Source organism: Acanthochromis polyacanthus, chromosome 23 (genome assembly GCF_021347895.1).
Source record: "Acanthochromis polyacanthus isolate Apoly-LR-REF ecotype Palm Island chromosome 23, KAUST_Apoly_ChrSc, whole genome shotgun sequence".
Taxonomy (NCBI): domain Eukaryota; kingdom Metazoa; phylum Chordata; class Actinopteri; family Pomacentridae; genus Acanthochromis; species Acanthochromis polyacanthus.
In genome coordinates, this window is record NC_067135.1 from 21,833,948 (window position 1) to 21,859,514 (window position 25,567).

General features: G+C 39.1%; 1 protein-coding gene across 1 annotated transcript in view; it reads right to left on the reverse strand.

The window, feature by feature from the left end:
- The window catches only part of col4a6 (collagen, type IV, alpha 6), a 207,370-nt gene that overhangs the window by 93,252 nt on the left and 88,551 nt on the right, over positions 1–25,567 (reverse strand). The window contains 1 exon segment of the mRNA XM_051943848.1: positions 5,004–5,081. Within this exon segment, the coding sequence (XP_051799808.1) occupies positions 5,004–5,081 (78 nt within the window).

Sequence of the window (25,567 nt, forward strand, 5' to 3'; positions counted from 1 at the left end):
TAAATAGCTGACAGGTGAGAGACGTGTGCCAATGTACGTACAGTGCAGGGGTCGGCAACCTTTAACACTCAAAGAGCCATTTCGATCCGTTTCCCACAGAAAAGAAAACACCGGGAGCCGCAAAATCCTTTTGGCATTTAAAATGAAGACAACACTTAATCAGTCGTGATTAATTAATTACAAAGCCTCTAATTAGATTCATTTTTTAAATTGTGTCCTACCACTAATATTTATCTTACCTGGTTAATGTCATTTTTGCTCTTGGACCTCATATGTTACGTAATGTTAGCTGGAAATCAATATTTTGCGAATGTCTATTTAACTTGTAAAATCTATTTATCTATTTATCTTGAGCTAATAACTTTTCTCCGGTAAGTCGCTGCCCTATTTTCCAAGACGACACTCCTCTGACTCTCTGACCTGCTGCCGTGTTCTTGCGAGTAACGTGTATTACCCTATCACGAGTACTTTTGACTCAAAGACAAGACGTGTCTTTCTTGGAGTGGAGCTTTAATATACAGGCTTGCCATTCTTGAGTACAAAACGATGTGAAACTACAGGTGTTGCTTCTCCATCTCCTCTGCATCAACCTTGCGCTCTCATGTCCCAGCCAGGGGAAAACCCCAGCAGCACATCCGGTGGAGTGACACGTCAAAATAAGAGCGGTAATTTCACAATAAAACTCTCTATATTAAAACGCATTGAAACGCGCCTGAAAGTCAGAACAATTTATTTTCCAAAGTTACAGGGAGCCACAACAGAGGGCCGAAAGAGCCGCATGCAGCTCCGGAGCCGCGGGTTGCCGACCCCTGGTATAGTGGATTTAATGGAGATTGGTATGTTCCAGTGAATCATTAGTTTGGCTTTTTGAACGTGCAGAGTTTCACACTAGAAGACTGTTTTTACGTCCACTGGCCAAAATTTCTCTGTGCTTACATTAAATCTGAGTTTAACCATGATTTTGTGACATTAAAAGTATTGGAGGCCAACTCAAAATGCAATGTCTAAGTGTGATGTGGAAATGCACAAACTAAATGCATAAACTAAATGCTTTTTACGTTAATTGAAATTAAAAATACTTAATATTGACCAATATTTACTCATGCGAGCTTCATAAATGTGAATATTTGCTGCTCTTTTTAAATTTAACATGATTTTAATTTCAGCTGAGATTGTTTTTTTTTCATTTGAATAAAACATGAAATCTGAAGCAGTGACACTGAGTCTAAATATTTATTAATATGTTAATCAAATAATGAAATAAGACTAATGGGAAGAAAAAAGATAATTGTTTGCTCCTGTGGTTCTATAGCACTGGTTTGTTTCTCACTTTGGGCAATGGATTTGGCAAAGTGATTCTATTCTATTATATTCTATTATATTTACTGCCAACAAGGTCAAAAAATGAATTTCTGGTCTGGTGGATGAACACATTTTTAAAATACAAAACACGCAGGGTCCAATATGTCTAAGTGCAATTTTTGGTTTATTTCCATGCAAACACCGACCCAAGCTACTTTCCACCTGCTACCTGACTGCAATTAACAGCTATGATGGAGGACATATTTCACCTCACCGACCTGTAACTACAAAAGTAAAACTTAAAAGAGACAAATAAGCACCTTACCACTCAAATGGCTCCCGACAATAACAGTTAAAGATGGTAATGCAGCTGCGGCTGTGTCATTTGGGCCAAGCAGGAGGCCCCGTACAGGGGTAGGGGGTATTACCCGAGCTATATCATTTACCTACAGCTACCTGGCTGTAATGCGGCGCTCGTCACTGTGTTATTTAGCCGAGGTGGCATACAGTAGGCAGGCAGTAAGTGCAGGCTTCTGTGTCAGACAGTAATTGCTGTTTGGATACAGGCTGAAAAAGCCCGAGCTACACTCTGGTGAACACACACAGTGCTCTCACCCGAAGTTTTATCTCTCAAAATGATGTAAAAACAGACCTGTGTCCAAAAATATCACTCTGTTCTTTACATTAGAGGAACAATAGCATGAACACCAAGTTGAGTAAAGCTTCACATAAAGGCAGAATATTATAATATCAGAACATTCGAGATGACGGCCTTGATGTGAAACACGACTGCATTCTCGGGCAATATATCCCAATCTTCTTCAAATCCTAATAAAGCAAAAGATTAGTGTTGGAATTTAATTCTGAATATGTGATTTTGGAAAAATCTCATTATTTTTTTTTACCAAATAACATGCAGAAGTCACAAAGAACTTTTTACCAATCATGTTTTTCTTGAATTTCTCCAAGTATTAATCTACCTACCTATCTATCTATCTATCTATCCGGAATAAGAGGCAAAATCCAGGGTGACTGAGTCATTTATACTAAAGGTAGACCTAAATTATAGCAATGTTGGCATTTAAGAGTGGTTTTAAGAGTGACTGGATCTAATTTTCCCTGGATTTTGTCTCTCAGGCTACACAGAGAAGTTAACCTTCTGAATTGTTGGAGATTGTATGAATCTTGATAAGAAAAATGTTTTAAAAAATGTGATTTGATTGAAAAGGTGACATATAAACATACTATTTTCCCTTTTTCAGATTATGAAGCATGATCAACCATCAGCTAAGCTAAAGCAGTGCTCTATTCCTGATCTATTATTTCTCCAGGTATGTCTTCAGTCTGTCTTTCTGCAGAATTATGCAAAAACTAGCAGCTAAATTTCATGAAACTCAGGGAATGCGCAGGAATGAATTTTGGTGCAGATATAGACAACTTTCTTTAAATGTCTGAGATAGATATTGGTTTGGTAGCACACTCCTACTGCCCTCCTATTTATTTATTTATTATTTTGTGATTAAGGATCCAGTCTGTCAGTAATTCAGTCACTTGTGTGAAACGGAATCTGATTCTGAATTAGATTAGAAGCATTATTAAGCCGCATTCTTTTCATTTTTTTTCTGGTTTAAGAACCTTTGACTATAATGACCATGTGTTATTTATTATTTAGCACTTTAATGCTTAAATAAGGTGTCATCAGGTGATCGATGTTGAGTATAACGACTCAAACCATCGAACCAAAGTTGCATCTGGTCCAGATTTTGCTCCAATTTTGTCTTATAATCAGAACTTTTAGAAAATACTACTTGATGTTTTATTTTATTGTCTTTCGTGATCACCAAAGGATTAAAACACATCAAAACATTCTAATTAATTCTGTTTGGTGCTAGTGTAGCTGCAGAATTCAAAGACAGTAACATCTTGAAATATTTTCAGAGTAATGTCAATTTATTAGAGATTATATGAAGCCTGTGGGTTCATATTGATGTACACAATTTTCCGCTTAGTTGGCACTGTAAGTTTGAGCTGTAAATCAGAGGAATCAGCTGTTTATTTATTGCTACTAAACAGCTGACAAGTGAGAGACGTGTTAATGTATGTATAATGGATTTAATGCAGAATGGTATGTTCTAGTGAATCATCAATTAGCAGATCAGCTCACATTCTGCCAGCATTTGTTTGATATCAGTACCAGATGACAGTAATTTCATGGTAGCAGTGACAAGAAAATGAGTTCCTCGCCTGAAGCCATGTTCTGTTTGTCTGTGAGAAATCACAATGCATCCATAGATAAGGACTGTCGAAACACGTATTACACCGACTGACACAGACTCCACTTTGGTATTATGTCAATAGGTGATGATGTCTGTGGGCGTTAATGAGCATAGCTGTGATAGGATTTAGATAAGAACTCCGAGTTGGAGCCTTGTGGCCTCTTTTTCTTAATTAAGTCAAGATGACGTGCTTGTTTCCTTAAATTAAATTCCCTTGACGAGTGTTTTTAATTGTAACCTCAAATGAAACTTATCAGAAACTAAACACCTCTCTGTGGGTTGGCGGAGCTGCCACTAATAATATTATTAGTCTGCAGATAAAGAGATCGATGACCTGTTAAATACAATAAATATGAGACAACATGTGTAATGGATAAAATATTAAACTGTGAAGATGACACACTGATACTGTCTTTCTTTGTGTTTCCACATTTATTTATAGTGAGAAAAGTTTTTAAAAACAGCAAATTACACTTTAAAGCTTTTGGGAAAGGACTGTGTTATATTTTAAATTATGCAACAACTCTTGCTTATTTTTATTTAAACTGATGATAATATGCGTTCCAAACACAAAACCCAAATGTGGGTTTGTATGAATGCCAAAAATGACCTAATTAACCGACACAATTATGCAACTTTCTCTGCTCTGCAATTCTTGACTGACAAGTGAAGGTATTTTTATGGAAAGCAGCATGAAGGAATAAAAAATCTCTAAAAAAGCATTATTTTAAACAAATAAACACTTTATACTGTTTATTCATACTATTTATTTAAGCAGTTAAAATAAATCTGAAACTCCAACACTCTATATTTGCCAACCTCACAACCAAAGGATTAATGTCTGCTTAATGCCTTAATGTTGAAAATAATGAAACACATCATTATGTTGTTAACTGATTATCATCATTTCTGTTGAATAAATTACTCACTTTCTCACTTTTATGGGCTGCTGCAAATTGTTCTTGGATTTCAAAAAGCTCAAACACTGCTTTGGCATCTCAGGCTCTTGGATTTATCACCCAATAGAGTTGACACCCTGTTTAACAAAGCCTCATGTCTTTGCAGCACTTTGACTCTGAAATATTTGCCTGTTTACACATTAAAGGCTGTGAAATAATCTCTGAAACACCTGATTCAGCTGCAAGTTGCTCGAAGATGCGTGGAGAACCCTGTTTTTAGCTTAAATGGTGTTTCTTTGTGGCAAAATATCAAAAGAGGAGAGGCGAAGAGGCCACAAAACCACAGTTATTATGTCTGGAAGGTAGTTTCTGAACTGTAAATTAGGTGGAAATCTCGTGTCTTGGAGGTGTAGGCGAGCAGAAATGTTGCCTCATTGCAGAAGATGAAAAGTGTGCACGTGCAAATGATGATGTTGTGTGATCTTGGGCTGTTTGAAACATGGAGATGAATCCCACAGTGACTTACCCTGCTGCCTTTCTCCGGGTTGCACCTACAGCCTCCACTGCAGTCTAGACCTGCACATGGCTCGTCAAATTTGGTGCCCTGCAGAGAACATCAGAATGAAGGATGTTAAAAGAAAAAAAGAAACACTTTGGACAAACATGAGGTGAATTTTAGTAGACATTTGGGTAAAATGGTAAATGGTCGTATTTATATAGCGCTTTGCATGATACATCACATTCACCCATTCACACACTGATGGTGGAAGCTGCCATGCAAGGCGCTAAGCACGACCCACCAGGAGCAATTAGGGATTCGATGTCTTGCTCAGGGACACCTCGACATGAGCTCGACGGGCCGAGGATCGAACCGGCAACCTTCCAGTTACAAGACGGCCACTCTACCCACCGAGCCATGCCGCCCCCCCACTGAGCCATGCCGTGGTTTGGGGTGTTTTTCAGCAGCACTTACTTACAGATGGATTGTGGCATATAAAAAATGAAACATGTTGCAGCAAAAGGTTCAAATCCCATCAAACAAAGACAGAAAGAAGCACATCTCAGGTAAAAACACATGAGTCGTGAGGAAATTTTGCTGGTGCAGCAGCGAGACATTGGCAGATTTACAGCCACTTAAAGGAGGTAGAAAGGAATTAAAAAAAAAAGATTCAGATCCAGTCAGAGCTGATTATGCGTGTAGACTGATTGAAGTGCATGATTTTTAAAGGGCACATATATTTCTGGATAAGCCAACACGTGCTCTCAAGCCCTCAGCATTGCGGGTGCAGCAGCTTTTCTTTTTTAGAGCAACAAAAATGCCACAAATGCCCGCTGACTGTTGACACAATAACGGGAATATTCCACTGTTCCACCAAAATATGAATGTGTTGTTTTTACATTTTTCTCTCGGCAGCTTGACGTCCTTGCTTGCCTAAACTCTTCATTACAGTTTAATTAAACGGCAGCTGCAGAAGAGTTCAATTCAGTTCAACTCAATTCAACGTAGAAGCCTCCAAAGAGTCGAGAACAAAGTGGCGGTTTGTGCAAAGTTTGTGATGGCAAACTAGCACAATGCATAAACGCCTGAAGAGAACAAGCAGTGAAACATTTGAAATAATATTTGCTGCTAAACACCATCATAAAGCTCCAACTTCAAAAATAAAATCGTAAAATTGATTGCTTTTTTGAGAAAATATTTCATAAATCAACTAATCACGGAAAAAAAAAACTCTTTAAATTGTCTGTGTCGGTTTGGATTTCGAGGCTGCACTCGAAACTGACGATTTCAAGGTTTATTTGTCACAAAGTGAACTACAGCGGTGGAATTATTTTTTTACGATGGAAAGAATAAAAATCACATTCTTATAAAAGTTGCAAAGGGTCTGAACATCTGAATATAATCCACCATTAGGTACTTACAACATCGGCCACAAATTCTGACTTTCAAACAGCAGCAGACAAAATACTCTCACCTCACGGTCAATTTTGTAGATTCAAGAAACAGTTTAATTGAAAACAGAAAAAAATCTGAGCTAATGTTGATAAATATCAGAAGCTCTAGAACATTCAATAAACGCATCTTGAGTTAAAGGAACATTGTTGAAAACACTATATTTTGATTCAAATTCTGAACAGCTACTTGGAATCCAGCAGCATTTGTATTTGTTATTCATGAATGTAACCTTTAAGTCAAGGTCATCTACAGATATTTGCAGAAACTAAGCTTGAAATAGCTTTGTCTTTGCTTTCGACCAGTTTATGATCTTTCTCTTTGCACACAGACTCCTCGGTTGTCATAACCGACCTTCATACCCTCCAATTTGATGCACAACATTTGCAGCGTATATACTCAGAGTGAATTGTAGATTAAGCTTTAGTTCACTGGGTGGCATTCCTGAGATTTCCGCTAAATGGCACGCAGCGCTTCGGACAGAGCTTCTATAAGCTGACATATGAATGGCACTAGTTCATAAACACGAGGCTCTCATAGCTTCAAAACACCGAACACATCCATTCACATGTTGGTCCTGTGGGTGGGAGGCTGAAGGATCAGACGATTAGCACAAATACAAGTGGGTTTTTTTATGTATTTGTGGCTAAAGGGTGCAAATTTTGCAGAAATATGACTCACACATAATCAATTAACGTGCCTGATCACTCCAGTGTGAATGTAGAGTAAATGTCTCCTGTGTAGCTGAGGTGTAGGGTCAAATTCAGAGGTCTCAGTTGGACTTTTCTCTGCGATTACTGGATGAAAGGCTGTCGGGGGTGGAGGAGGAACAAAAGGGAGTCAGCTGGGGTGTGACGGAGGTTAAGAATGCAGGGACGGATGAGGAGAGAGTGTGACGAGGTGATAAAGTGTGAAGGTCTGAGCTTAAATGTGATCTGAGGGTGTATCAGTCTGTAACAATAGAGGTCAAAGACCCTCCAGGACCCTCCAGGACCCCAGTCAGGCAGCCTCAGCTGATCCAGACTGGATATTAAAAGAGCCTGGGAAAGTCTGGCACCACATGTGTTTGTCTGAGAGAACGAATCTCATTAAAGCTTGTGTTTTTAATTCATACATCACTATTATATCGATTGAGTCATCTGACATGATAATGCATAAAAGCAATAATGCCATAATATCATATTTTCTTTGTCCCTAGAAGTTTCTAAGAAGTCGGGCACACGTCACTCAAGTATAAATCTCCTTCTAAACGGGATAAATCTTCTTCCGTTACCTTAACTTTCAATATTTACTTTATTCGAGCGACAAATAATCGGAAGACAAACTGCAACATCTTTATTAGTCTGAGTCTTTCTGATTTTTCTTACACAGCAGGAAATTAGCAAATTGTATTTGTGTGTTTTCCCTTTGTGCTTCTGAAAATTACCTTGAAAATGAAACGCTACATGTCTCGCAGTTGAGTGAAATCAAACACATACAAGAACAAAAAGTGACACAAATTCACATCAGGCTGTGACACTGGACACAAAAGTACACCGACCTCTTGAAATGTAAATCAATTACTTCCTTAGTTCCGGTCTTCTTCCTTCAGTCTCACTTTATGTCTTCTACTAGGGAAGGAAGTTAAAATATAGTGAGCGAACTGCTCTATCTGAGTATATAAGTTGAGGAGAGGCATTAGATTACTGCTGCCAGTGACTACTACAACTACTACCACCACAAACAAACATGGACATGGAGAAAGAAAAAGCACCGAGCATCGGGAGAGTGAGCCTGGCACAGAGAGAAGGAGGGGAAAGGTCAGTGGTGCCGGTACTGCTTTCTTCTCTCTGATCTCCTCAACTCCTCTAATTACAATGACAGAAGGAGGGCAACGGAGAAAGAAAGTGAGCAGCGAAACAAGAGAAAGGCAAGCGAGAGTGGGACAGAAAGAAGGCTGAAAGAAATGGAGGGAGAGTGGCGAGAGGGAGGGAGCTCAGATTAAACTCCTGGCAATGAGGCAGAAGACAGACAAGAGGCTAAAAATAGAAACAAAACAAGTGATTTGGAGCATTAATGGTGCTCACAATCAAGCCCAAAAAAGGGAAATGGATTGAAAAGTTCAGAAAAAGCAACAGAAAGTTGTGATGGCGCTGGAAGTCAACTTCTATCCAACTTGGTGTAAAGTTACCCTCATTATTTAGGTCTATTCTCTCGGCCTGAGCGGCCGATTCAGATTGTTGTCGCCCCTGAGATCCATTGTTCGGGGATGTAATCCTGCCTCCACCTGAGCAGGGCGGAGATGTGCTCAGGCACCAGTTCCCGTTAGATTCACGGGAGTCCACGCCCAGTTAGAAATGAAGGATGATACGGGCAAACAGACACTAAGCCAGGGCTCCAGGGGGAGAAATGTGAATAGAGAGCGGAGACAATGAGAATAGCACAGGATAATGGAAACGCATTGAACCGCACACGTGACCACATTTGGACGAGCCCATGCAGGTAACACTGCAGGAGCGCACAACATGCCGGTGAAGACTCTCCTCAAAAAGATCTTTCGTTCTAATCACTAAAAGGGCCTCAAAGTGGTCACAAAACTGAAGTGCAGCAGCAAACAAACAGAACAAAGAAATATTAAGACAATGAGGTGAAATTACTTCATCAGCTCATCGCCCATTGAAATACAATCTGTGTGAGTCTGTCTGTGTGTTTATGCAAGTTTAAGCCACTGAGAACAAAAATGTGATAGGTTTAAGTTGGTATTTTGATCCCATAAAAATAAATTTGCAACACAGAATTCCCCAAGAACAGTTTTAAGCACTTCACTTTTTCCTGAAAAAATATGAATGGGAACTGTTGACAGCAAGAACGTGTAAGATTGAATTTGAAGTGCATGTTTATTTTGGTGCAGTTTACAAGTGATTTTACATGTTTTAATCCTGTTTCCTGTGTTGCTTTTCTGCACATATTTTTATATGTAAAATAACTCACATCACGACATGATACCATACGATACGTGGGATCAGGTTTGAGATGCCAAACATTTCGCCAAAGCTAAACGCTTTGAGCTGCACAAACTTAACTTCAATAACCCTCATTGCATGGTTTGGAAGCAAAAGGTGCCATGTTGTGTGTTAGATTATAGCACAGTGGTTCAACAAGCAGCAATCAAGTTTACAGACTGTAAAGACTAAGCTGCCCTAATGTCCATGTTCAGATCATTCCAGAGCCTCGACATCTGAGAAATGAAATCTTAAAATCTATCCTAAAACAGTGGGAGCAGATGTAAAGAGGTTAAAAGAGAAGGGATGTGCTCATGTTTCTTGGTTCTAGTTAAAGGTCTGGCAGATGAAAGCATGTCAAATAGCTTCTGTGTCCTCAAAAGTTAAAATCAATGGTATTTTTGACAAATCTCTAAGATAATAAAACTTCGTAATGCCTTGTTTTGTAACATGCTGTGTGCAGAAGTCCAAGTCTGAATAAAACCAGGTGATTCCTCAAATGTAGGTTTCATTAGTGAGTGTGCATGTTTAAAGCTACCACTTCCTCCCACCCGGTCAGATGATATAAAGATAAATTCACCCAAGACAGACAACCAGCTGAACCTCGAAAAGTTGAGGCACTTTTCACACAACTGTATTTGAGTTGCTGCCCGACGCCGTATACTTTGGCTGAACTGCTTAGGTAAAAGAAGTTACAGAAATGTAAATGCGTCGCATGGTTTGACATGTGCATGCTACAGCACTCCAGACAAAAGCACACAGCTCATAATTTTCATACGTGATTGAACACGCTCCTCTGAATCCAGCAGTGTGTTCACGAACATCATTCTCCTCCGTTCTGTCATCCTGGCATTACCAAGCTATGGATCCTTCAGCTTTAGCTAATTCTCCCCAATCAATCTGTTTGCTCATACTTTACTGTCCAAACACCTTCATGTACATACGTCGCAGGGAGACTTTTTAAAAGCGCCTTTAATGCCTGTCTGAGAGTGGCAGCAGAGGGTAACGGCCGATGTCTGGACTTGCCCATTCATTCCCATACGCCCTGCTGATGTTATCCGGATGGAGGTTGAGTCTAGGGTTACCCAGAATATGGGAAACGGCGACTCTTCCTGAGCTATATGCCTGAGACAAGAGTGTATGATCAAACGGGGCAGCATGTTATAGAATGCCTCGCTTTAAACACGATGGTGGCGGTTTGGTGGCTGCTCAGATACGACCAACTAGAATGTGTGATGTCGAGATTGATAGACGAACCGGGATGGTATACCTTTGAAGCAAATCGTGCAGACAAGGAACAAAATGGGTCTTTCTGACAGGGATCCCTATCTCTACTTGAGAGAACAATATGGTAAATGTTTCCATTAGAGTCACGTCAGAGGTAGATGGTCCTCTAGACAAACAAGTTGTATGTTCAGAAAGAGGTAGCAGTCATGAACAGTGGAAAAAACAACACAAAGGCCAGAAGAGTTACTCAAGATATGGTCTTGCAATATGGCTGAGTGCAACATTCACATCACAGGAGCTGCACTTTTAGATGAAGTTAAAATGTGTCACAACATTAAAGACAAAGCATTGAGGTGCTAAGAAAAAAAATCCAGTCACAAAAAAATCATATTCTCAAGACATGATTTTATTCACATTTCTGTATATTTTGCTTCAATCCAAAAAAGAGAGAAAGAAATAAGACTAATAATGCCATTTAAACTGAAACTGTGACTCCTATTGCAATCAAAATCTATCAACAATGACCAAACTATAGGATTTTAACACCAAAATGATTTTTTAAAAAAAACTACATTGGTCTGCAGCTCAAAATGTATTACTTTGAAAATAAAAGCTGCTAAATTGTGAGATGCTGGCCTTTTTTGTGCTTTTCCTCTTCAATCGTTTGCATCAACTTCATCTGACTCAAAGGTTTCTTTCACTTTGTACATACATAAAGAAACAAAGTCCACATTAGTAGGTTGAACGGTCGCAGTGGCATCAACTAAACATAGAACTTTACCCACAAGAACAGAGTTTGAATCCTTTATAGGACATTTCTGATGGCATTTTCAGTCACTGTTGGCTTTCACTTTTTTTTAAAAATTTAAATGCTTGTTTAGCCACTAGTCCTGTCACAAGGACAGTCACCAACAAACGTATGCAACTCATGAGTTTACTGCCTTCTTTGTGAAATTAGTTCATACTCATTTTGGTGTGATACTGAGCTATGGATCTCCAGCGCCACAACTCCACAACAACTCTTTAAATCCACTTTCATTGAGTTTCAAACATGTTTGCAGATATTTGCGTATTTAACACAATCAGCAGATAAAATGCTCATGTCTCTGTACTAACCTCAACCTGATGGAAACATCTGGCTCTGTAGCTGCTAACTACTTCACTGTGTTCAGCAGCTGCTTTCTGGCTTTGCCTGCCTGCGGTTCACTGCGACGCAGGTCATGTTTATCGAGGCTTTTCTGCCGTAAACACCACTGTAAACAACAGTGGACCAACAATCCTGCCACCGCAAATATGCTTTTGAGGAAGCTTGATTATGTGTACCAGAAACATCTCACAGATTGTGACCAATCTGACAGTCAGCGTATTTCCAGTGATTATCAAGTTTGGAGCTAAAAAAGAAATCTGAGGGTGGTAAAAGCAAAAGAGTGACCTAAAGATGCACCATTCTGATCTTTAATGTTGATTAATGCAGCTTAAAAGCGAGATTAAAGCGATGTTAAATACAAACAGAATACATGTGGATCATAATTGACTTTTTACTGCTAAGTGCTGTGCAGGAATCTATTTAATCCACACTGTCAGTCATCATCACAGCATAATCCAACAGGAGGGAAAAATTTGCTTGAACACTTGCAAATTGAACCCTCGCTGCTCTAAGGAGGAGCCACTGTCAGTTATTACCAACAACACCTGAATGACATCCTCTGAGTGGCAGTGAGGATCATGAAAAATGAATTGTGTTTGACCTTGGAGGACTTTTTCACCTGAATGTCGACATTGAGGAAAAACCTCGAGGGGAAAAAACTGAGGGGGATGGGAGGTTGTGACTACTAATGCAAGTAAAGGAAAGGAAAAGGTCATAAAGAGATGGCCTGCCATTCTTATCTCTTTCTTTTTCATCAGTTCGGACCTGTATTCCACCCAAACTCTTCCTCCCTCTTTAACTCCCCTTCATCACATCCTTCCTCTGCTTCTCTTCATCTCCATCTGTGACCCTGACATCCACCACAGGAGATTCTGCAGCTGTGTTTGGGCCTCCAGCGGTCCTCGTTTATGTCTGTTTACTCCACGCTGTGTGTTCAACTGTATATCTAGCATGAGATATAGTGACAAATGAGGACAGATTGGTGAGCATCTGTGCATTCAGGGTTGATTTGTGATCTATGTATGAATGTGTTTGCGTGTGTAAATGTGTTCTAGCTCGCTTTGTGCTCTCGTTCACATGTGAGCATTGTGTGTGTGTAGGTGTGTGTGTGTGTGTGTGTGTGTGTGTGTGTGTACGTGTTTATACATACCGGTGGGGACTTTGACCTGACTATTTGCTATCTTGGTGGGGACTCGTCTCACGGTGAGGACCTAAAATGAGGTCCCCACGGGTGGAAACCGTGTTTTCATGGCCATGTTGTTGTTACTAAAAAATGTAAAAGTGCAAAAACGTTTCTTTAGGGTTAGGCATTGTTTTGGTCTGGGTTAAGGTTCGGGTTAGGGGTTAGATATGAATGGGAGTCAATGGTAGGTCCCCAAAAAGATAGGAATACACAGTGTGTGTGTGTGTGTGTGTGTGTGTGTGTGTGTGTGTGTGTGTGTGTGTGTGTGTGTGTGTGTGTGTGTGTGTGTGTGTGTGTGTGTGTGTGTGTGTGTTTCCGTCCAGTGGGCCACCCAGCTGGAGTCAGGTCATCTATAACTTGGCTAGACGGCGGAAATTTGTGGCGCTAAAAGGGACCCAAATGGCCAACGGCTGCACGTGAAGTAAACCACTGAAGCTCCAGAGACAGACTGTTTAGAAATGGAGGAAACAGGCTTCAGATGTCAGTTTTGCAAATCGTGTTGCTTTGTTTGGGCTTCTTCACTGCTTACATCTTATTTTCCATTCAGACGGCAACTTCTGTATGATTTCTTAGAATTCGGTTAAACGTTAAACCTGCAGAAATTAGTCATGTTGAGGTGTCACTGGGAAAAAAGTCCAAAACTTTCCAGTAGGTTTGTCCCAAGAATGCGAGTGAGTTTATACGAGTATCTGCTGATACTTCCGACAATATTTACCTACATAATACAAACTTAACAGATTGTAATTTAACTATAGTATCTGGTTGTTCTACCAGGTGGAGACTCTTACTGTTCAATAGTGCAGAAGAGAATCCAAAAAAATAATAATCAGATGACTTCTTAACATGAATAAATTGAGGGTTAGAACTGAGTGTCCTTTAAAATGCTTTAAATGCTGTATATTTTGTAGTGAAAACCAAGCAAACCACAAGGAAAGTTAGCATTAAATTCAGTTTCCACCCCTGTGAACTTATGATTCTATACTTTCTATAGAATAAATAGTTCTTCATGTTGAATAAAGAACATTTCCTGGGATCTTTCTGTATTGACTTTGCAGTGTTTCCCTTCCTATATGACCGACGAGGCGGGCCGCCTCATTACAATCATTGCTGCCTCACTGGTCCGCACCAAAAAAAAAAAAAGTAATGCTAAATATTAGAAAGCATTGGCACATAAGTCCGGTATATCCGGTATACTCCATCATTTCGTTTTTTGGGGATAAAAGCAGGTGCTTATCACAGACATATGTCAAATTAAGTACCAAAACTATCGCATGTCATCAAAATAAAGTGAGCAATGCAGTGTAGGCATCGATCTCGCTTCCTTCACTGAGTTTGCTTACTGTTTTGTTGTCCGCGGCGATAGGAATTAACAGTGACTGCAAAAATGGCTCCAGTTAAAACATTTGGGCACGACAAAACCCGTTCTCACGAACGAGACAAATGATTTCAATGGAATATAAAGTTCCTAGTTTCTTTTGATAAAATGATTCATAGAGTGCCCAAAATTATATCATTCAATGGCAAAACAAATTCTGTGTTCAAATTCTAGTTCTGTGTTCAAAAAGGTAACAGTTTTGAAAACAGAACTAACTCCTTCAGAAAACCAGTTGTTAACCCAGAGTTGAAGTTTTCTTTCACATTTTTAAGTAAAATGAAGATCATGACATAACCCTTTTATTATAAATAAAAATGAAGTGGGAATTTGGTACCTAACATGTAGTTGTTTTTAGAAAAAAAGTAAAAGTCACCACTTGATTCCAGATTCAAGTCCTTTGTCATCTTTTTCAAATTTGTAATAAGAACTGATGTGGCATTTTGGAATGGCTTGTGGAAATCTGACCAGAAGACTGGACTAGTTGACATGTTTTTATCGCAAGGACAAGTGGGTTTATATTTGTCGTATTTTCTCCCTATCACTAATTTTTAGAAAAGAAACATGAAAATTTTATTCAATTTAGTTTTTGGAAATGGCTACAAATACAACAAAATGTGCTCCAAATTGTGCCAGAATGCCCCATTTTGCATCTTGATTTTCAAAATTTTTCCGGGGGGGCATGCCCCCAGACCCCCCCCTAGTTGCTTCGCGCCTCCGGCGCAACCCACCACCTCGCAGCCATTTCAACCCAGGGGAAACATTGACTTTGCATTTTCTTCCTGTACATGCGTGGGTTTTCTCCGGGTACTCCGGCTTCCTCCCACAGTCCAAAAATATGCTGAGGTTAATTGATTACTCTAAATTGCCTGTAGGTGTGAATGTGAGTGTGGTTGTTTATCTGTATATGTAGCCCTGTGACAGACTGGTGACCTGTCCAGAGTGTCCCCTGCCTTCGCCCGAGTCAGCTGGGATAGGCTCCAGCACCCCCGCAACCCTAGTGAGGATAAAGCGGTGTATAGAGAATGGATGGATGGAAGTCGACAAAGGTAGTTTTACTTAATAAAACTCCTGATGAATCAACCTACGTCCACTTAACTGATATTTACAGGCAGCAGCAGAAGTTGTGCTTCTAGAAAACAGTCAACTGAAAGAAGATGATTTGTCTCTAAGGGGTTAAAACTTATGAAATCTCGGCAGATATGGTGCTTTATTTAAACAGCTGACATAAGCAGTCATGAACGTCTCAGACGCATTTTGGGACTTCTAGTAAGCAGCATAATGGGGATATTCCCCTCTGCATTTCCCAATCTCTAATCCTGTTAAAACTTGCGTAATGTTGTGAAACACTTTAATGTCGGAGAATTAAATAAGAGCGCGTGTGGCTTCATGGCAAAGTCAAAGTAAACTGAGATTTCTGGAGCTAAGCTGATTCCAAGTGCCATAACTCCCCTGACAATGAAGACCTACAGAATCCCCCCCCCCCAAAAAAAAGAAAAACCTCAGTACAAACTGGGTGGAGCTTTTATCAAGTAAACTGACTGAAAAAAAATTTAACTATGAAAAATCCCCCACTATCACAATCATTTTAATGATATAATAGAGATAAAAACATGCAAGACATCTTTTATGTGAACTGTTGAGCCATAAAAATATGATGCCTGCAGGGAAATATTCCAAAATAAAAATTTCTGCTTCAGGAAGGTGGAGGGAAATCTGAGGCATTTGACATTTAAACCACCCGATGCATATGAAGTACATATTTCATCAATCATCCTGCTCTGGTTTTGAAAAGCTTCCAAAGTTATCTACGAAGCCATCTTTTGTCCAGACTTGTAATATGCATATCCTCCCCCACCGGTGAGAACAATGTCAGGTTTCACTCCCTCTGAAAATGTAGATTCCTGCTCACTGACAGCTGAACTGCAAGGTAAAGGTGATTTAATATTCAGAGTGTGTGTGTGTGTGTGTGTGTGTGTGTGTGTGTGTGTGTGTGTGTGTGTGTGTGTGTGTGTGTGTGTTCATGTCACCAGAAGCAACATCAGTCAGGTTATCTTGACATATAGCTGCAAGGACAGAAACACCAAAATACAGAAGCACAAAATCTAAATGTCATGTTGCAATCAGACGTGATTAATGTGTTTTCAAGCCTCCTTTTCATCCAGAGCACTTTCATGTGACACACCTGTATCTGGCATTCAGTCGATCAGTTTTAGATGACATGTATGAAGCTAATCTGCCACTTGGCTGTCTCTGAAGACATCCAGCTATGCTCCAAGAAATCAGACCTTTTACGTCTTATTACCTTTATTACCTTATTACCTTATGTCTTATTAACAGAAAACTTAACTGCCATTAGTGAAAAACCAACAAAATCATGATCCACATCTGATACGCACTCCCGTTCAAGTTACTTGTCTTCTACATGGAGCTGTATGAGCAGGGGTGAAAGTAGTTTTAAATTCTTGCCGGAACTATTAGTAATAGTTCCGAACCGTTCTGGCTTACTTTCACCCCATTCCGTCGATGTTAACCATTGTCCCCGTCCCGGCGCAAGCGGCGCTTATTGATGTCTATTGACTAGTTGTTGAAAATGTCCCAGTGCAATAAATCAAGCGTACCTATTTGCTATTGGCTGCTACTGGCCATAACAATTGCTGTGTTACAGAAGTAGACACGCATACACACTCAAGTACTGCTGAGTGAACTCCGGTCGATATCTATGGATAGCAGGCAGCCGGGTGGTGTACCGGCGTACCCATAGATACCGGTGGAAGAGCGGCGTACCGCCACCAGATCTTTTCCCGGAACTGCGTTCCGCCACCAGATCTTTTGCCGGACTGTTCCGGCTTACTTTCACCCCTGTGTATGAGACATTTTTACTCCACTACCAACATGTGGCAGTTTTACTTATAAGTTGCTTTGCAGATTTTTGATTATTAAAACAAAACAGAACCGACTGATAAACTATGATGTAACATTATATATCCTTCATAATGGGAACATTTACTTTTGTATGTATAGGTGGATGCCAATACTTTTGCCTGTGTTTTTTTGCATGATGAAGTAAGTGAAAGTGCAAAACTATTCAGTAACAATCAAAAGTCCTGCATTCACAATTAAAGCAAACATAAATTAAACCTTTTAGAGGGATATTTTGGTACACTGTTAGATGAATATATACACTACCATCCAAAAGTTTGGGGTCACCCAGATATTTTCATGTTTTCCACAAAAACTCACACTTTTATTCATGCACTAGCATTATAGCACGAGGGTTTTCTAATCATCAATTAGCCTTTCAACATGATTAGCTAGCACAATGTAGCATTAGAAGACAAGAGTGATAGTTGCGGGAAATGGGCCTCTGTATGTGTTAGCAAGTTTTACATCCAAAAACAGGTTCACAAACTGGAAAAATGATGCAAGAATCAAATTTTTGACAAACATTCTTTGCTCATCTCCTCCAAAATGTGATGTTTTGCTGGTTTGCTTCATCACATATGATTTAAATTGACTGATGATTGGACATTTTTCTGATTGTTCTGATTAATTTAATCAGAACAATCTTATCTTCATTGAAAAAAAAAGATTTTCTTTCAAAAATAAGGACATTTCTAAGTGACCCCTAACTTTTGAACAGTAGTGTATGTTTGTACAACCCCTTTTCAGGTGACAAATTTACACATTCCTCCATACTAGAAACAATTCTATTACTTTTTGTGTTTTACAAACCCTTTATACACGTATCGCAATTTACTGTAATACTGCTTCTTGTTTGTCTTGCTACACTTAATACATACAACTGGAAATACTTTTTAATCTTTTAATCTTTACACTAATATTTATGGTATTTGCATGAAGTTGCACCAAGTCAGATTCCTTGTACTGTATGTGAAAATCTACTTGGCAATAAATCCTTTTTGATTCTGATTCATTCCTATATTGCTGTTTTGTCAAAGTTGCCGGGATTTCAGAGGTATGCTAAAGGTTTTATATTTTAATAATAGTCAACACTAACAGAGTTTTTCCAGTTTAAATGAATGACAAAGGTTGGTTGGATGAGTGTTGGTGTAACTAACAGAACTTTTACCCAGGAAGCATCAAAACTATTTGGTTAAGTTTAAGAAAAGATCATCATAATTGAGTAAAAAAAAAAATTCAAACTTCTTGTCATCTTGAGTTAGTTGTGAGACCAGGTTTCTATGTCTTAACATGTAATCAACATTTGATCTTTTCTTCTGCAGTTTTTATCTTGTGTAAATGTTCATGACTTCCTGTGTGAGATCAAAGAGAATTTTTCCGCCTTGGCTGGACATTAAAGCTGATTCTATTCAATGCTGTTTAAGGCGGAGCTAGTTGTAGCAACTAACTAAGCTTGGACAGTACAATAAGACTGTAGCATCATGTTTCGCAGTTCACTGCAGTAGTAAATAATATTGGAGCAAATCCACCCAGTTTCCACTTCTGGTGAAAAAAATACAAATTTGTACATACTCGCATGCATGCAAAAACCTGCATGGCTGCTGCACACACACTCATACATGCCTGTTTCTGTTTCCTCTGGCAAAGCATTCTGCAGTCATGATGGAACAGAAATGTAGCTATTAGACAGGATTAGGACTCTGCCTGCCCAGCCTTGTTGGCTCTCTCTCTCACGTTGTACTGGTCTTTTTTTTCTCCTTTGTAAACACAATTAGAGACTTAAAGGGGAAAATTCAACAATTTTATGATGTTTCTTGAGAACAAAAGGGCAAGAACGGGCATGTAGGAGATCAGCAAAATATTCTTGGTATAGTACCACTAAAATGGATTTATGATGCAGATCCTCACGTAGCTGGTGGATCCTATAGAGCAGGATTGTTTTAGTCACTGTAATTGTGTCCATTCTAATCCATCTAGTAATAAGGTGTAAAACCATCTTCAGGAGTCCTGCAACAGCTGATCTCACCATCATGGGTCCAGTACAAGAGAAGTCAATAAATCCACTGTGGCAACCTCTCAGAGATGTTATGAGCACATTGGGATCAAAGATAGCAAAAGGTGTTCACACTACAAATTGATGTGACTTTTCCTGGTTACAGCACTTTGTTGAATTTAGGTAATAAATACAATTTTTTTTTTCTCCATTTCCTTTAGCGCGGTGGTGACATAAATGCAACAGATGCCTCAATCAGAGAACCTCAGTTTTTAGATAATCATCAACTGCATTTGAAGCAAACTTTTCAAACATTAGAAAGAACAAAAAATTAAAAATATAATTAGGTTGGTTAAGAGCAAATAAACTACATTGCATAGTGTCAAGAGAAGGTTTCATTATACACTAAACGGCTGTAGCAGGAAATAAAATTGGAAATGAAATCACTTCTTTGTCAACTTCCCAAAGACTTCCAAAAAGACAAAGGAACCAAACTTTGGTCATCTATGAGAGAAAATGGAGAGAAGTCTCCAGGAGCTGATTTCATTTGGGAAAGCTAGAAATGTTCTTTCATGTCAGCTGCTATCGGACAAGGTTCTAGAGCTTGTCCGAATAGCAATTTCTGGGCTACAGATATTTGGGCACAATTAATGATGAATATCCGAACATTCGGCTCATCGGCCTCGAGCACGTTTGAGAACTTTGATCTTGCTTCTCAGGTTGTTCATTGTCAGAACCCAACAGCATTAGCATAGCATTAGCATAGATATCTCTGTCTTTAGGGGGATCCGAGTTTTCTGAACTCAAAATTAATGTTTGGCTACCACCACAATGACCGAATATTTGGGTTCAGTCCTACAAGTTTTATATCTGGAGATGAAGACAATGAAAAAAAATGACTGATCAGTCAAAAAGGTGCTTCCACCTTCCACTAACTTTTCTAAACCTGAGGTAGTTCTTTCCAATTTCACCTTTTTCACCTAGTTCTTTAAACAATGGGGACACAGGTAGTGTTTTTTCATTCTCTAAACCTCCAAACAAATGCGGATGATCCTAAAGAAATGCTTGTTACTTTATAAAAATTTGATTTTTTTTTTTTCTGAAAGGTAACCATCCAGATTACATCAAAGCCTAAGCTTCATCTGTTGGGTGTCGCCAAGCAGCTATAACCATATTTTTGAAAAAGCAAACGTGAAAACTATAGTTTACCAGCAAGCTATTGATGAAAACCAAGATATTTGTAAACTGAAATGTTGATATAATGTTAATATTGCAAATAATAAGGGAAAATCTGGTTATAGTCAATAGCTGTAAACATATTCGATGCAGTTATGGTTGCTGATTCTCTGTCCAAAAAAGACAAAAACAGTCGCTTAAATAAAGTTAAAGACGAATTTACCTCCCTTTTTCCTTATGATTTGAGGCTTTTTGCAGGCTTAATATGGACAGAGGATGCAAAAAATGAGTAATTTTCTTTTAATCTGTGACTTGATGTAAGTAATATTAGATGAAATAAACACTGAGTCAAGTTGTGACATGTAACATGTCCACTATTAATGACTGCAGCTCCCATGTGGACAGAAAGACGGCAGTTTCCCTGACAACTGACACCGGTGTGACCTCACGGGGGGATCTTCACGGTCACATGATTGACTACTGACCCCCCCGTTGGTGCTCAGATCTCTGACAGTCCACATCGTCAGAATATGAGCTTCCGATCTGGGTTTGGTTTCACCCTCGTCTGCTCTCCAAAAGTGAATATAAATAGACCCAAACTACCAAGTATAGAAAACTTTCAGAGTGTACAGGGTCAACAATCCCTTCAAAGGAGTGTGTTTAGCTGTGTGTAAACAGCTAAACGATTTCAGATTTAATTCCAAAGAAACAAGAAAATAAATCAGGTGTCTGGGAACCTGAAGGCACCCTGCTGACAATCACATAATGCTTTCAGTCATCCGAATAGTAAAAATAGGAGCGGGATTCCCCAGGCTTGGAAAGTTTTTTTTTCTATTGTTTTAACTTCACTGCCTGCGGAAATAATTAATCATCATTTTCTATAAGCAGTCATGTTGAAATATGGCTTTTCAGCACAGACACACTTTGAACGGCGTTAACTCCTGGCCTGCTACTGGCAAACTGGCACAAACCAACAGGCTGCTTCTCGCCCCAGATTTATGTCGTCATCTGCCTGCAGTCCAAAAAAGACAACACGGACGGAGACAAAGGAAGAGACTCGGGTCAGAGCCAAAACAAACTCGGAGCTGCTGTCCGGACAAGAGCACAGACAAAGACAAGGGGGGTTGCAGAGTGATCGATGGAGCAGATGAAGTGTGTGTTCAGGTGTAAATCAGTCATAAGACAGAGCTGGGAAAGGAAGGACTGGCAGCACTGGTTGCTAGAGTCTTTGTGACTGTCGTGTTCTGACTTGAGAGAAGGCAAAGGTGGAGAAGGATGTACGTGGATCGCAATGCACAAAAACTGATCCAATTTGCAAATGATGAACTTGCAAAGGCCAAAGTTGTGCTTGGAGTGTAATAATTCACATTTAGATGGAAGAAAAAGCAGCTCTGAGGTGTTCATTCACCCATTTAGGAAGCTATCTTCACTGATCATTCTCACACATATGTCCATGGGGGCCTCTTCCACCTTCTAGCATCTTAGTAGGCCATTATCGCCTCATTTAACGATGATGGAGTCTCGATTTACCTCTTACAAGGAGGCACTAAAGGCCATATTTGGAGGTTGGAGCGACTGATATGGCTTAATTAGGAGGTCTTTACCCATCCTGAATCATTATTAAGTCTTGTTTTGACCTTTTCAATCTGTGTTTAGGCACTGAAACTATTTGGTTGGGTTTAGAAAGCACACCTGTTGATATGTTTACAACCAACAAAAATGATTTTTCATGTGCATATTCACTAGACTGCAAGAGATCAACAACATTATCAAAATTACTTTCTGTTTATGAATGATCAGAACCAACTAGAAGGTGGAAGAAATCCCACAGCTGCTCTCTTTTTGCTATTTGACATTGATGTGAATCTTAAGGTGGCAAATTCTCCAATAAATTCCTGGATTTTAGCTAAACTTGACCTTTAAAATCCTCAGAATTCTAACTGTCCCTCATCTTGTGTCCTGAAAAAATATATCTTCATTTACTACTAAATTGTTATCCCAGTCATGTTGAAATGAAAAAGCAGTTCCTGGCTGAATCAGAAGATGTGACGTACTTTGAATGAATGAAGAGCCACATTTATGAACTGCATTGAAGCCAAAGGGAGGTGGTTGGGTGGATGGAGGTCGTATAAAACATTTTACTATCAGAGATTCACTCTCTGAGCAAGGTTTGATAAGGTTTGATATGAAAACGGTTCTGATTTTCATTAAATGTAACTAAAGACTTTGTCTCTTCAGTCACTGTGTGCCTAAGCCCTGTCAGAACCTTAATATAACTGTTAAAAGTTAAATAATGCAGCAGTTACATGTATATTGCACTGCAAGATTAAATATTTTGGATGGAAATAAATACATATAGCTGATTATAGTGACTATGTTACTAACATGTGACTTGAAAAACACATTAATCATCAACATTTCTTGACTGAAGTAGTTGGCTAGTAAGTAGTTGTCAAGTGTTGTAAAACACTTAAAAAACATGACCTTAAAACATGTAATTGTACTTTAAAATGTATAAAGCTCATAACATATCTGGAAATCCATCAATTATTAATGGATACTAGACTAATAAAGACATTAATCATCTCTGATCATTGATTTTCAGCTGTGGTTATTAATAAAGAAATATAAAATGTCACCCAATCGATCACCGTTCATACGTTTTAATATCTTGTTATTAACTCATTCAGTTGTCACACAAATTATCCTTCCATTCTCTATACACCGCTTTATCCTCATTAGGGTTGCGGGGGGTGCTGGAGCCTATCCCAGCTGACTCGGGCGAAGGCAGGGGACACCCTGGACAGGTCACCAGTCTGTCACAGGGCTACATATACAGACAAAAAAAAAAAAAAAAAAATCACACTCTATAACTACATTCTTGTTTGAACCTCTGGTTCCATCCTGCAACTATTCTCATTGAGCAACGTTTCACTGAAGAAATTACTCTGATAAATCACTCCTGCTCTGAAGTGTTTACAGAACAGACTTTATATGTGACCACAAAACGATTAAACCAGTTTGACAAATGAACCAGCGTAAGACAAAGACACTTTACACCACAACAGTGTCGGAGCGGCTGCAGAGAAATTATATCCGACCACAAGGAGTGTTTATGATTTCAATTATCCCAGCTGAGCAGCCAGAGGAGACTCATGATGTTAAAGATAATATTTACAAGATTGTTCCACTGGAGGATCCATTATTACAGCATAATGTTAACATTAGCTGAAGGACAGACTGTATTGTATAAATATTAAATTAATGTGTCACTGCCTCCTGAGAATCTCATAAATAGCTGCACAAACGAGCTGTTATTCTTGTAAATATCTGTTTTCCTTGTAAGCAACTCAAACTAAAATCCATCTTTGTTTTTGTCAGATTTTTTTCTAAACGTTCTACATAAGACTAAGTTAAACAATATTGTAAAAGCTATTAGATGTCAACGCTTGGCCTCTTTACAAATTACTTGTAAAGCATTATTCATCCCTATTCTTAAATTTTTCCATTTTCTCTCATAGATGACCAAAGTTTTTGCTTCTCTCACATCAGAACAGCATCTCAAGACCTTTGAAAATGAGTTTAGTATTTGCCACTTTTCAAGCAAAAAATGTCATAATTTGTTGCTTTTCCTCAAGACATACGATCAAAATTGATTACTGGATGGACAGTTTTAATAATTGATGGCCTTTGTTCATTATTCTTAGATTTATTTATTTTTTGATAAAACTAGAGTTGGATCAACTCTAATGCTACATAGTTAAACTCATAGATAAACTGCAGATTTCAAACCAAATTGGGTACAAATTTACAAATCTGGTTCAGTATTTTGCATGCACACATATATAAATGCAATAATAAATGCATACAATCAGTAAACTCTGTACTCCCTGGCAGCTTTTGTGGCCAAAGGCAGGTTGACAAGCTGGAAACATGATGCAAGAATCAACTCTTTAAACAAGCATTCTTTGCTCATCGCCTCCAAAATTTGATGTTTTGCTGTTTGTCTTCATCACATATGGTCAAATTATTTAATGGTTGGCCAATTTAAATACTTAAGGGCTTATTTTTGTTATTTTAAGATATTTTATTGATAAAACTAGAGTTGCATCAACCCTATAGCTACACAGTTTATAAACCAAACCGGTTCACTGTTACAAATCTGGTTCGCTATTTTGCATGAAAACAGACATAAATGTAATAATAAATGCATATAACTCCAAATCACTCTATTCACTGGCAGTTTTGAACCCAAAACCAGGTTCACAAGCTGGAAAAATGATGCAAGAATCTCCATACATACAGATGTAAAGATGTGATCGTTTTTTCACGACACACATTCTCACAGGAACACAACTGCAGGCATGATGGGACAGTGCCAACCCTGCTGATAAGTGCTCTGATAATCACCCCTTTGAAGTGCACTAAACAGCCCTCGCCTGAAGGGAGACGAGCTGCTTTTGAAGGAGGTGAGGGGAGGCAAACGGAGGAGACAGAGGGATGGAGAGAGAGATAATGGGGATAAAGAATTCAGCGAGCAGTTTAATGGCTTCCAACAGGTACAGATGGTGGATGGAAACGGGGCGTAATGGTGGACAGGTGGGGCTCATGGTGTGAAAATGAGCTGCTGAAAAGCTGGAAGAAATAAGATCCAGTTCCTTCTGTCCAATTTTGTTCCTCGGAGCAACGTGTACGTGTAGCGTATGTAGGTGTTTTGTCTATACAGCACAATGGTGCAGCAATTATGGCTTGTATACTAGCGGACAGAAATCTGAGATTCATCATATAGATCCAGAGTCCTGCATGGAAACACACAGTGGAGTTTAAGGTTTCGTCTGAACAATAATAGTAAACCGATCACTGGGTCCCTATGGATGGACGTAACAGGATAAATGCCCCCGAATACGGCAGAATGTGTGTGTGCATAATGCATTTCTCTGGATTCCTGCTGGCGCAAGAAAGGACTAAAGAAAGTGTGTGTAGCTGTGAGCTACAGGGAATGACAGCATGACAAGACTGAAGATCATTTAGGATCCTGACATCCACCACAGTCCAGTGATATGATCAGTTTGGGCCCACGGGGCAGCTTAGCTGCTCTTTGAACTGTTAAAATTGTAGCTGCGCAGCAATACAAC